Here is a 14,336-nt window from a genome sequence, read left to right on the forward strand (position 1 = left end):
CAAAATTTGTTCTTCTGTAAAATTGAAAACTGAAAGAGAGTACATGTGTACCCGAAAAATTTGTCCTTGTAAAACGTTTGCAAGACGTATTTGCTGGACCGTTATCCTGCTAAACTGTTATCTATAGTGGATGCCAAACGTGTTCATCCGAAAGAACGTGGCGCATCTGAAGCAACACATAATTTTTTTTTACTTAAAATACATGCCTTCTTCTATTTGCCGTGCTCCAATTGAAAGCGCATCCCGTCCAGGCGATTGAACACATTCTGTTTTGTCTGCAGATATTCGTTGATGTCAGCACGTAATTCCAGAGATACCGGGTAAAACGGTCGTAGAATCGAAATTGTTGCAGCAAGAATAGCTAAGTTGATAACAAAACTTCTCTGCATGCGTTGAGGAGCAAAAAATCGGTGAAAACCTTTAGAACTGGTTTTTCTTCATAGGGAATTTAGCTTTTTATGAACCTAGTGACTGTAACGGTTTTCTCTTTGAGTGGTCATGGGGAGAAGTCTATGATGAACTTCATGATTGTGTAATGTCTCGTAAATTCCTTTGCTTCCGATAGAAATCGCGGTAAAATGTCCAGTAAAAATTAGGTCCATTCCAGAATGAAGAGCGTAGGGAGGACAGAGCAATACACTCTGCACACCAACGTTGAGCTTTCCCTGAATAATTGTCTTTGTCCTCAAAATATTGTCAAAAGCTCCAGTAGGACTGCGGTTTCTGCCCGTTCTAACAATGAAGCACGGATAAATCGAGTTGCATTTACCAAATGGACTATTGCCGTCACATCTCGAACGTTTCTTTGCAAAAATTAATCCTAAATTTTCTTATTTGTGCTCTCGTTATAAGATAAGGAAACATAGAACCTCTTGTTCTTAGGAGTAATTCCATAAACATAATTCTATATATTTTTCTCTATAATTTTCCACACTAACTTCAAAATCCGTCCTGTATAATTCTCCAGGAGCATAGGAAGGAGGACAGACCTGTAAGGTACGATCATTTTTGTCCTCGAAGTTCTGAGTATCTGGTACTACTTCATACAAGTGGAATATCTAAGAAGTTGTTATTTCCCTTTTGTTACTTTAATTACTAGTACTTTTTCGTTAATTTCCGGTTACTAATTAGCCTTGTCGCCAGTTGTCTGTGCTGTCGTGGTTTTGTTTCTTATGATTTCTTAAAATTTTGCGCTTTCAAAGGTGTATTTTTTCTGACTGTGTTATGTTTTGCACTTTTCATTATATTACATTATATTGTATGGATTTCCCTTTGGAATACTTCTATTTGTGAGGTTCCAAAAAATTATTCGGAGGATTTAAGGAATCCAGATGGTAGAAAGTAGGAACTGCTTGTAGAAAATTAAATCAGTAAGATGGAATGGGCCGACGAATACGTGATGGGGTTTTTTGAAGAAGACGTCGACAGGAGTGCTTCATTCTTATTCCTCATTCTTCTTTGTTTCCTGTTTTTCATAAATGGATAATTTTGCACTCAGTGGACACTTTCTTGTATTTCTCCTCTTCTTCGGCGGTCATTTTCGTCACTTTTCTAATCGCTGCTGATAGCTCTTCAATGTTTATGGACTGAGCAACCACTTCTCTTCCGGCAATTTTGCTCTCGCATTCATGTTGGAAAGTGGTGCTGAGTGGAAGAAAAAAAAAGAAACACACGCCAGCGAAAAGAGTTCACGCAGGCTCCGAGGCGTTTCTTCGCGGAATTTACTATGAACAGCTTTTTTCTTTGTTGAGTCTTGTTTTTTCTTTGTTTCCGTTCAATTTTTTCTCTGAAAGCTTGGTTCTTTTTTCCTTCTTGTTTCTATTTTTGTCTTCGAAGCAACATGGGAAGACTGTAGTCTACAATGACGGTGATATTTGGCCGCCCTAGGGAAAAAGTCAGCTACGTTCTTCTCGATGATGCGAAAGACCGGTTCTACTGTAACAACAATCAGTTAGGCAGTGATTGCCGTGGCTCGTCGAGTGACTTTTAAGCGGTTTATTTTCGTTCTTATGTATGTCGTTGGACTCACAATATCACTTCACTCTTGACCCACAAAAAAGAATTCAGGTGCCCTTCTACATTTTTCTTGGATCATTAATGCACATACTATGCGTACTATATCTCTGTACTGAAACCTCCCGGATAACTTCGATGCAAAAATTGAATTTTGCGCTTTTTGTAGAAACGGTGACTCCTCAAAAAAGGAGAAAAGTTTCTCGAAGGTGAAGGCGAATCCATATGTTTTTGATTTTTCTTCGTAACTCACCTTGAGTTGATCCTTATCATTACCAGTATCTAGGCACCAATCAATACTTAAATGAAAGATCTATCGACTGGGTTTAATTGTGATTCTTAGAATTGACTTCCGTAAAACTTATCTGTGAGTACGTATTAGCAGGGCGGAGTGCCGGATAATTATACCCTGGGAATATTTGATGATTTATTTGAATAGATTGTTTGAAAGCAATGTAATACTTACATATTCGGTATGTACGTTTCTCTTCGACCTGCAGCGGACTCTCATTCCTCTCATGGCTACAGTTTCGAAGCGTTGGAGACGCGAGAGCGTTTAAACGTTGACCGACACATCATGTTTGAACTTCAGAAACAAACGAAATTAGTGGACAGAAAACGTTTTTCCTTGTATGATCTTTGAGGGAAGTACTCGGTTGAGGTGTCTTTCGTTTATTTTTCGTTTTTCTATGAAAAATACGAAAATCAACTCGATCGGTCCTGTTAGCAGTAGGTAACAAGAAAATCAAGTGGATGAATCATACGAGCAGCACACTTGACTGGAAGAAAAAATATTTCGGACCGATATTCCAGTGACTATTACGTGGCTTTCTTCTAGTTAACTTAGCAAATTCTAATACATCAAAACTCTGCTGCACATCATGCGATTGTTTTCGGAGGAAAGGCGAATAAACGACTTTTTTCCTGGAATTTCCCCTTTTAATCCTGGAATAGAATATGCTTACAATATTCCCATTTATTCGTAACTCATTCTTAACTTATCCTTTTGTGTTATAACATCGTCGTATACGGATTTTGGTTGTTATATGGCATTGCATAGTAATACTGTGTGATCGTTTTCAGGGAATGCACTCATGGGGAGTCGCGGTTTTTCTTAGCATAATTCATTATGTCGCATCACAATGTTTAGATGGTGTCCATAACGTTATAACCGTAGACTCGTACGGTAGTGGTAAGTGGTTTGAACAATTTATCCTAACGTTTTTTTTGTGGTTATTTACCAGGCGTGGATCTTTTTGCAAAGGAGATATATGTTCTGTAGCTTGCACGTAGATTTCGCTTGGTTCAAATTTTTGAAGAATTCAAATTTCCTATCCAGAGGCATGTAACTCGTAAGAAACAACCGCATTAAAGCGATTCTTGTACGAAACTACGAAACGTAAAGTAAAACGGATGAAAATGATATTGAATTACTGTTTAATAAATGAAACACAGCGCTACAATTAGATATACATTCATGTGGATTCGGTAATGGACGTTGTCTAAAAATTTTTCTAAGCGATTTTTCTTTGCGACAAATAAGATTTAAAGGCATCAGCCCACGAATCTGAGGTGGTGGGGATTTCCGGTGGAGTATTCGTATGCGGGGTTTTAGATTATGGATTGAGGGTGATTCCGTTCATTTCTTCCTAATTGCCGTAGAAAACGGCCCGGAAGATACGGATTCAAGCGTTCCGGCGCGCTATTTTCTACAAGGAGTTCGAGTGGAGCGCGCCAACCTTGTGCGGCGCCGCTTCTTCCGGGCCTCTTTTACGGCAATTAAGAAGAAATGGACGGGATCACACCCCTCTCCATAATCTACTATCCCTTATACGAATACTCCACCTGAAATCCGTACCACCTCAGATTCGTGGGACTTCTGAAAAAAAAATTTCCGTGCCTACTGCTTCATTTATGTAATCAGGCAATTGCGGCTCTATTATTGCAGTTTACAATAACCAATAATCAATTTACAATAAAAAAATCTGTGACAAAATGGCATTTCTTGCTTTCTGCTCTCACTTTCTGCTTTCACTGATATTCGCAATAAAAATTCAGTCTCTATTCCAACGACTTCTCTGTCAACGATCCGGATTTTTCTACAATATTTCAGATTTGTAGATAACCCAGTTTAAAACTAAAAATAAACTTTTTCTATTTTGTATCGCGATCAATCCGTGGCATAATTCTGGATGTTGAAAAATTGATCCAGAAAGAAATCGATAAGAACATTTGACCACAAAAAACCTACTATAAAGCAATGTAGTGTGTAATTAATATCACACGAACAAAGTCACGAATCTTTTCTCTTCGGCAGAAAAGTTGTCTGAATCGCTTTTTATGAAAGCAAATGTCCTGTGTTAGCAATAACTCAGAAAATATGTCCAGTATAGACAATTCAAGAAATTATCTGAGGTGGAACGTAATTTTCCTGGCTATTTTTTTTTTGCCAGGATTTGGGCAATCAAGCAGAATTCGTATGCCGCCGTCCTTACTTGATTTATGTGCATTGTGTAAAAACTGACGGTCATGCTTCCTAGAACTTCTTCGCCACCAAATAGGTTCTCAGTGCACTCAGCAACTCTTTTTTTATAACCCATAAATGGCAAAAAGATTGGAATCTTTAAAATAAAAATGCGAATACGCGTTTCATTCGTTTTCTATCAGAGAATTACCGTGACCATTGCAATTCCTTGGTTTTCAGCAAAGCTACCTGTTCGAGTTCGTAACATAACCATACTAGTATATGATATCCATTATCGACCGAGCTGCCATCACGGTCAAGTCAATGTTGTTTTGCCTGGGTACTTCAAGCTTATTTCAGGTAATTGTTTCATTTCCTGAAATTTACTAGTATTTTCGGATACTTATAGATATTTTGCATTGGAATAAGTGTTTACAAACAAGCTTACTTAAGGAGAACTTGAAGTTCCTAAAGATTATGATCTGTTCTCGTCAAATCTGGTCCGAGCCACAGTTAAACTTGGAGGCACGAGTATTTGCGACAACGGCGACAGCGGGATGATAATTGTGCCAAGCAAGCTATGGTAAGGATAGTGGCAATGCGGTGTGTGTGTGTATGCATGTGGATTTGTTGATTTGTTCACACTTTGATGACCTAAAGAGTGACTCATTGGTTAGCTGCTAATGTATAATCTGATAATCAACATATGCCAAAGATAATTCACAACCTCTTTTGGTTTAATGAAATGGAAGGAAGGAACCGGACAATGTTTCAAAAAGAGAAAAAAAGCGTGTTTTGCAACAAATCAATTACGCTCACCTGGTCAAAGCAAAGCAGTGATCGAGAATTTAGATACATTAGTGATTATAGATGCCTAAAAACTAATGCGACTTATAGAGGCCAAAAAAGCTATTAGTTCTTGTATTTTTTCCTATATTAAGTCAATCAGGAACATTTGGTTTTGGGCGGATTCGAGGCGTTTTGGGAGTTTTTAGCGAACTACACGGACCAGCTTCTGAGGTTGCTTAACGTAGAAATCGGTAACCACACCCTGATTACCTTCCGGCAACTCTGAAAATAGGATACCTTGCAAATCCCAGAACACAGGAAGCATGACCTGCTAATGCTCTCGGCTTTTTGCCGGGCTGGCTATAGCGGCCACGAGGAATCCGGTAGTGTTGTCGTAGCAAGCCCACGGCTCTTCCCCAGTAACGATCAGATCCATGAACTCCTTCCTGTGAGGGCACAGAAGCAAACTTCCAGCGGTACCGAGTGAACGGTCGCGGTCGGTAAATGCATGAGGGGTCCATCTCGAACGGACAGCGACAGTAATTGACTGCAGATGACGACCAATAGTGCTGTAATGGTATCTGCGCATCTTCCAGAAACCCTGCATCAGGATGCGGCCTTATTCGGCCGCACAATGCATCTTCATTGGAGAATAAAGCGCGGCTAAGCATAGGCTGAAGGCTGAAGCCCTCAATACTGGTGTCGCCGTCGTTGAATTGTTGGAACCAATTCCGAATGGTGCGATAGGTCACGGTGCCCTCTTCTTTCAGGCTGGCCCCCACCCGATAATCATAGAGGATAAGAGTTCAAATTTGAAGACTGTTCATTATGCGTGAAAAAAATTGTACGCTCTTTCCCGTGGTTATATACTCTTGGAAGTAAGCTTCGAGAACATTCTACAAAATAGCTGAACCGCTTCAAAATTTCCTCCAAACAGGCTAGAATGGAAATTTAAAATCAAAACTGTTTTATTGCACAAATTTAGGCATGATATTTATGATAAATTATATGTATATGTTATACATGTTCTCACATAATCCTTCTTCAGTCATTTCGACATCAAAAATGTGATTCCTGCTGAAATTTGTCGGATATTACAGAAGAAAGGAACGCATACCCTCAAAGGTGGGTTTGTTATTCTCTATGAGAAGTATCGCAAAGTTTCGCCTCTACTATTGGAGTGCTAAAACTACGCGAGAAATTCTATAGCATCTCCCTTATAAATTAATTAAATTTCAGAACTCGAAGAGAAAATAAACTTCAACTCAACGCTTGAGCTTCCTCCATCTCCTTCCTTCCTAGGAATCACATTATTGGATCTACTTAAGGTGAGAGACGCTCAGAAATTGTGCTGCTTGCACTCTGATCTTGTGTTGAAGATTTCCGTGAGTTTTTGACGACGCGACGAGAAAACGTTTAAAAAAAAGTAGGAAGACTTGCTAATTTGTTTTTGCCAAATCACCAGTGGTAGGAGTTCTCACCATAAGGACCCATGAATTGACACAATACTACAATGATTAGTTTGCATTTGATTTTCAAACGTTTACTTTTAGGGAGAATACTACATCAAAGTTGCACTGGAAGTTGAACACAATAAAATCATGGAGATTGCGATGCCTTCAGGCTTTAAGGCGTTGAAGATGGGACTACAAGAGGATGATGATTAACTGAACTGAACTAATTCCATTAATGCATGTACATATGTTTCTACATATACCGTGGTGCTTGATTTGTATATGTTCGTTTAAGTTGTATCCAATGGTGCACCGACATGAACTCACCGTGAAAAAACAATAGGCACAGAATTAAATGTGTATTCCATTCTCCAAAATGTTCATTCACAGGTTTCATTTGCATGTAAACATTGCTCTAAGCGAGGAGCGAAGAGGATATACTTTCTCCGTGTATAAAAGGGCAAACTTTTCCATTGGTTCAATAATGTACAGCAAATAAAATAGCTTCCAGATCCAAAATTCCGCTCAAACCCCAGCTAATTTTATTCTTGAACTCAATTGGTGCGGGTGTAGTGTAGTCGGTAAGAGGTTCCGGTGTGTCTGCACTATCGATCGATGGTTTGAAACCGCCCTAGCGTCAACCAACTCCTGCGTTTACATATGGTCGATAAATTAGTACCAGACTTGTTTGGGAGCATGAAAACACTAATTTAATACATCGGTTAACCCTTGCAAGTCACTGTATAGGTTAGTTACACGGTCCTCAAACGTAAACCTCAAACGATTCTGAATTGATGGGAATTCGGCGGCGCTTCCCAAGCGGATTGATTAATGGCAGACGCTTTATCACTATCCTTTATTTATTAAAATTGCATTAGTTCATTGAGAAGATACCTGCGGTTTGTATTTTAAAGGTGAAAGAAGAGATCTTTTGAGACTTCGATTCAATGTGAGCAGTAATTTTTTTTCTGAAGGTTTCTTGCACAATTTGCAGTTATTTGTGAGTGTGCTCTTGAACAACACAAAATTCGAGGTTTTTTTTTAAAATTATCTATAGTCGACGTTAAAACTCTTCAAATAGGCGTACGCGACAACAACAACAACATCAACAGAACACATGGACATTTTCTGCTTTACACTTCCAGCACTTCTTTATTGCGCTCAAACCAGATGAATGTCCATTTCATCCGTCAGAAATTTGTATGTCGGGAGCAGGTGAGAACAACTTATGGGCATTATGAAACATATAGGGCAATGATCCTGCTGAATTTATGCTAGAAGAAAAAAAAGCAGTCGAGTTAGGCTGAGCTGACCTGTGGTGCAATTGTGTGTCGCGGTTTCGCTCGCGGTGGGATCCTCACTATCTCCAAACATGCTGCTGGCTCAGTCAGAATGCCGCCGCAAACTGTTTGCGCCATCAGTCACACCATTTTGCGACACTTATCAAGAAATTGCGATACTTTCACAGAAAGAACCAGACTGTCAACATAGTCATTTATCATTGAACACAGCTTCTTCAGTAACTGTGATGCTTGTGTCGGAACTGCTTTAAGGTAATCAATGAAGATGAGTTAAAGACAGCGTACCACGAATCTGAGGTGGTACGGATTTCAGGTGGTGTATCCGTATGCGGGGTCGTAGATTATGAAGACGGGGATAGTTCCGCTCATCTCTCTCTGCATCACTGCTAACGGCAGCCTCCAGAATGCTGTTCTGTACGACGCCATCTATTGCAACGCTCCACCTATTGCGCCGCCTCCGCCCTGCGATTCGTCGAAAATCAGTTCGGACTGCCCCGATAGGCAGTAAGGGACACTACGCGTGCAAGGGCTGCACTAGAAGGCATCGCACAAAACAGCATTCTGGAAGCGGTTGTTTGCCGTGATGCAGAGAGAGATGAGCGGAACTATTCCCGTCTCCATAATCCACGACCCCGTAGACGGATACCGGATACTCCACCTGAAATTCGTATAACCCCAGATTCATGGTATGCTGCCGTTAATAAACGGGCCCTGAGACGGAGAAACCTGAAATTGAGAACCAACAAACATTTCCCACTCCTGTAATAAACATATCTGTTGCTCCAAAGATTAATTTAATAGCGTTTATCTTGACGAGAATTTTGTCCTCAAATTTGCTCAGGGAGGAATTCTCTTCAGTGAACAAGAGTTATGCCTGGACCCGTGATCTAGCGTCGCGATGGCGCTTCTTTTTCTTCAAAAGTTCAAAAGTTCTGTACCTTCATTATCACGTAATTTTATGGTGAACACACATGTAGAATTGTACTAAATGCATAGTAGAAGCACTGGCTTCATATTAATGATTATTGTTACTTAGGTGGTATATTTTCTAAATCGTTAAGATCATCAAAGGTACATTTTTTTTAAGCTTTTTACAGACTGCTTCTTCCGACGTACATAATTGGAGTTTTCTGAAATCTAATTAATATCTACTGATCCTTACCGTGTTTCTGTTTGCCTATGATACAGACTTGATTTAACCTGAACACACACACACACACACACACACACACACACACACACACACACACACACACACACACACACACACACACACACACACACACACACACACACACACACACACACACACACACACACACACACACACACACACACACACACACACACACACACACACACACACACACACACACACACACACACACACACACACACACACACACACACACACACACACACACACACACACACACACACACACACACACACACACACACACACACACACACACACACACACACACACACACACACACACACACACACACACACACACACACACACACACACACACACACACACACACACACACACACACACACACACACACACACACACACACACACACACACACACACACACACACACACACACACACACACACACACACACACACACACACACACACACACACACACACACACACACACACACACACACACACACACACACACACACACACACACACACACACACACACACACACACACACACACACACACACACACACACACACACACACACACACACACACACACACACACACACACACACACACACACACACACACACACACACACACACACACACACACACACACACACACACACACACACACACACACACACACACACACACACACACACACACACACACACACACACACACACACACACACACACACACACACACACACACACACACACAACACACACACACACACACACACACACACACACACACACACACACACACACACACACACACACACACACACACACACACACACACACACACACACACACACACACACACACACACACACACACACACACACACACACACACACACACACACACACACACACACACACACACACACACACACACACACACACACACACACACACACACACACACACACACACACACACACACACACACACACACACACACACACACACACACACACACACACACACACACACACACACACACACACACACACACACACACACACACACACACACACACACACACACACACACACACACACACACACACACACACACACACACACACACACACACACACACACACATTCCGTTATCTCAGACCAACCCATCGAAATGTATCTCCAGCTCAGTTTTCTTTCTACAATCAGCAATGTACCAGTACGTTATCTTCTACTTTCTTTCAACACTGCAAATTAATGTGATTAGTTACGGATAAGTTCCTCCTGTGTTTGTCAATAATCTTATTCGTGCGCTTTCCCGGTCTAGGTATGACCACTGCAATAATTTCGCAACTTTATTCGCACGCATGAGTGCACTACCTGAATTCTTCTTATTGCCTTCGTTCTGCGCTCACAGTGCATTTTCTTTTTCGTTCATCTCACAAGTGCAAGTTTATACATTCATTGACTCATAGTATACTTCAATCTCTTTACGAACTTACAAGCTGAATGTTCTACATTACTGCAAGCATAAGAGATAGTGGTCATTCCATCCAAAACTTGAGTGTTTTCGAGAAACTTACTATAGTTGCATACGTCAGTGGATTTAGCCTTGAGACATTCATATAATAATCTAGTGGGGAGGACCTCTTTAATACCACTCTTACATATAAAGCTTTTAGTTGGTGTAAACAGTTGGTAAAAAAATCTTTTTATTAAGCATTTTGAATAGATTATGGTTGTGAAGTTTAGTAGCGTAATTTGGGATTTTAATTAAGATATGATTATTATTAAATGTATGTTTATGCCTCAAAGTAGCTGCGGCGTTTCTAAACTGGGAAAATAGAAAAAAAAAATTCATAGAGTAGATAGGAAAAGTGGTTTCTCTTTATAAATTAGACATTCTGAAGGAATGAAGTTCTTGCAGGTAGGTATATAAATTCTTGAATAAATTGTTTTTGGACTTGAAATACTTACAGATGCAACCAAAATGAGGATTGGATGCAAATAATTCTATTATTTCTTCTTTAACTTTTTCGAAGTTATAAACTTTTTTCCTAGATTTCCTTTTATGTTTATTACCTCTGCAATTTCGATATTTAATAATTTTCAGATTGTAGCAAAGATGATTTTTATTATGAGTTAAAGGATTGTCAATATGCAGCATGTTCCCATATTCTTCGAAGTTATCATTAAAGCCGAAAGAGTATTGGAGTCATAAGATGTTCTATTCAAAAATACTAAAAATGTAAATATAAAAAACGTCGGCACTCCCTCTAAACAATAGCACATCGGAGGCGTAGCTCGTACTCAGCTAAGCAAGGTATTTACAACCTGATAAATAAAAAAATTGTGGATAATTTTAAAAATAAGTATTGAGTATGCAAATATAAATAGAATGATGATAGTGAAAAATAAGAGGGTCTTGGTAGGTACATATACTATGTGATGTTGTATTATTGCTATCCCGTTGTTCGGAATAACAATATCATGAACGATTATGTTGACTGAGGAAAGAAAAAGAGAATATTCTAAATATGTGAAAAATGTGTTAGTATGTCTGGAGAAACATTATACTGGTAACAGTGTAACTATGTTAAAGGAATGGTACTTTAAATCAAAGGAGCTACTGTAATTAAAAGACAAGGCGCTAAGCGCTAACTAAGCGGTATAAAAAGTCTATTTTAGGAATGCATAACCATTTTATCATACAACATTTTTGCGTTATATGCTGCTATTAGTTAGGGAGCGGTTGTTAGATATCGGTTATCTTACAACCGACTATCTGCAGCCGAACAAGTGCCTACAGATGTTGTCGGTACCCCGATCCAGCATATCTTAAAGGCATCACCCCACGAATCTGAGGTGGAGCAGATTTCAGGTGGAGTATTCGTATACGGGATGGGAGAATATGGAGAGGGGGGTGATTCCGTCCATTTCTTCCTAATTGCCGTAAAAAACGGCCCGGAAGATGCGGCGCTGCACAAGGCTGGCGCGCTCCAATCGAACTCGTTGTAGAAAATAGCGCGCCGGAACGCTCGAATTCGTATCTTCCGGGCCGTTTTTTACGGCAATTAGAAGCGTAAAGCAAGGATTGAGCTAAAGGATCTGAACTGCAATAGTGGGTGAGTTGTAAATTGAAGGATAGAGTTGAATATATATGAAATTATTTGGACAATTTTGTGCTAGTTATACCTTGAGTCTGAAATGTGATGATTGAAAAGGTCGATCTATATCCGAAAATTTTCAGAGAAAGGGATGTAGGTGAGTATGAATTTATGAAATTATAATGGTGTATAATATATCAATGTAGAATTTTGGTAGATGAATATTCCAAAGGCTTGTACTGCTAGGTATATGCGAGGAGATCGGCGACAACGAAAATGAGATGGAAAGGATCTAAGAGATACCATATACAGCTGTAACATATAGAATAGAAGGGAATTATAGGATGTAAAATTTAGATGAAAAGTATAAAGAGCTTTGCGAATGAAGACCCTAGTTTACAAAAGAGGAAAACCGCTCGACATTGAAGAAAGCAGAAGTAAAGAAAAGTGTTATATGTGAATATAATGGAAATAAAGTTTTATGTTGCATTGACAAATAGAGAAAACAAAGAAACCAGAATAATGTGATCAGTTAGCAATACGTCTTCGGCCAGTTACACTAAGGGAAAATAAAGTTCTTCCTCTGAATGAATTCCTTTTCCGACCCTCACTTGTTTTTATCCTCACAAAAGTTTTTGAATGGCAAAAAATTAAAAAGTGAAGAAAATATCAAACAAGCACTGCTTCCTCTTTTCGCATCTAAAGATGGAACATTTTTCAAAAATAGGATATACAAATTGCCCTCACGCTGGCAACAGATCATTGATAATAGTGTCATTATTAATTATATTATTCAATGACGTTTATTGACAGTAGGAAAAAATTGTATTCTGTTTCATTCAAAAACGGACAAAACTTTCCGGTGGGTTTGTACTATTTTATAAATCTAGCATGTAAGACGCGACCCACAGTGACCTACTGCATTAATTGCTAGCCTCTAATCTATTTATCACAATTAAGTGGAAAGCTAACAACGAACAACCACAAGCAACTGCAGCAATGTCGTCAAAAGCGTCCATCGACCATCTACAGGTATTGGACACTCTTGTTGATTTGGGTCAGATGGAACCACTTGGTAAAGGAATTTATTTAGAATTTAGAATCTTAAAGAATCTAAATAAAAGAATAAAAGATATTTTTGCCTACGTTCAGTGGCAAATATAGACATCTTCTGAAAACAGCAGATGAAGTTCATGGACGAAGCATGTGGGGACTTTCCCCTTTCCAATATTTTGCCACGCGGGTCTTTACCACGAATGCTCCGAAGTATCTCGACTTGGGTTTATTCAGACTTTATAGTTATTTACATAAATACGCATAACATACAACGATAACGAACAACACGAAAACGAAACAAACACAAGCAACCGCAAAGGAAAGAAATGAAGAATGAGGTGAATTGGACTAAAATACTTTATCGACGTCTTCTTGCTATGCTTTCTGCAATTGCTGTCTTTGTGTCCTCTCCGATAGTGATGGGGATAGCGATGCTTTCGCTACAAAGCGCGCAAGGAAGGTACTATATTGCAAAAAAAGTTGCCAAAAAAAGGACCTGCAAGTAGATCATTTGGACCATTTCGTTGTAATGTTGCGATCTCTACTATTAGCCCTATGCGATAAACAGCGAACTTAATAACTAAACTTGATAACTTCAAAATAAACAATAATCAAACTTGTCGAGGTAAAGTTAAGTACACTGGAACGAAAAGACAATAATTAATTGGCATTAGGGTGACGCCATTAGTTTTCTAAGACAAGCTTCTTACTAGAGACAAACATATAGCTTGACTATCACGTTTAAAGAAAAAACTGACGCCCTATCATTAAATAAAATCGAACAGTTCTGAAAATGTTGTTTGGCACGTTCGTGTTGTGTACGGTTGGTCTCGACTGGAGTGCACAAAAGAGCATGAGTCATTGTGTGACGCAGGAATCTCACTGCCTCGTTTCTAGGGACTAGTGGACCTTTTACAATTTCGTCTAACGAGGACTCCTTCCTGTCAGTATTGGAT

The 14,336-nt window shown here is 39.4% G+C and overlaps 1 protein-coding gene across 1 annotated transcript; it reads left to right on the forward strand.

Moving 5' to 3' along the window:
- Positions 1 to 3,099: 3,099 nt before the first annotated feature.
- On the forward strand, positions 3,100 to 6,933 carry RB195_019937 (uncharacterized protein; the record flags this gene model as incomplete). The annotated part of the gene is made up of 6 exons (XM_064188018.1): positions 3,100 to 3,205; positions 4,718 to 4,837; positions 4,931 to 5,060; positions 6,315 to 6,391; positions 6,506 to 6,594; positions 6,820 to 6,933. 6 exons carry the CDS (start codon positions 3,100 to 3,102, stop codon positions 6,931 to 6,933), a joined length of 636 nt encoding a protein of 211 aa, XP_064043899.1.
- Between the last annotated feature and the right edge of the window lie 7,403 nt (positions 6,934 to 14,336).

Source organism: Necator americanus, chromosome II (assembly GCF_031761385.1).
Source record: "Necator americanus strain Aroian chromosome II, whole genome shotgun sequence".
Taxonomy (NCBI): Eukaryota; Metazoa; Nematoda; class Chromadorea; order Rhabditida; family Ancylostomatidae; genus Necator; species Necator americanus.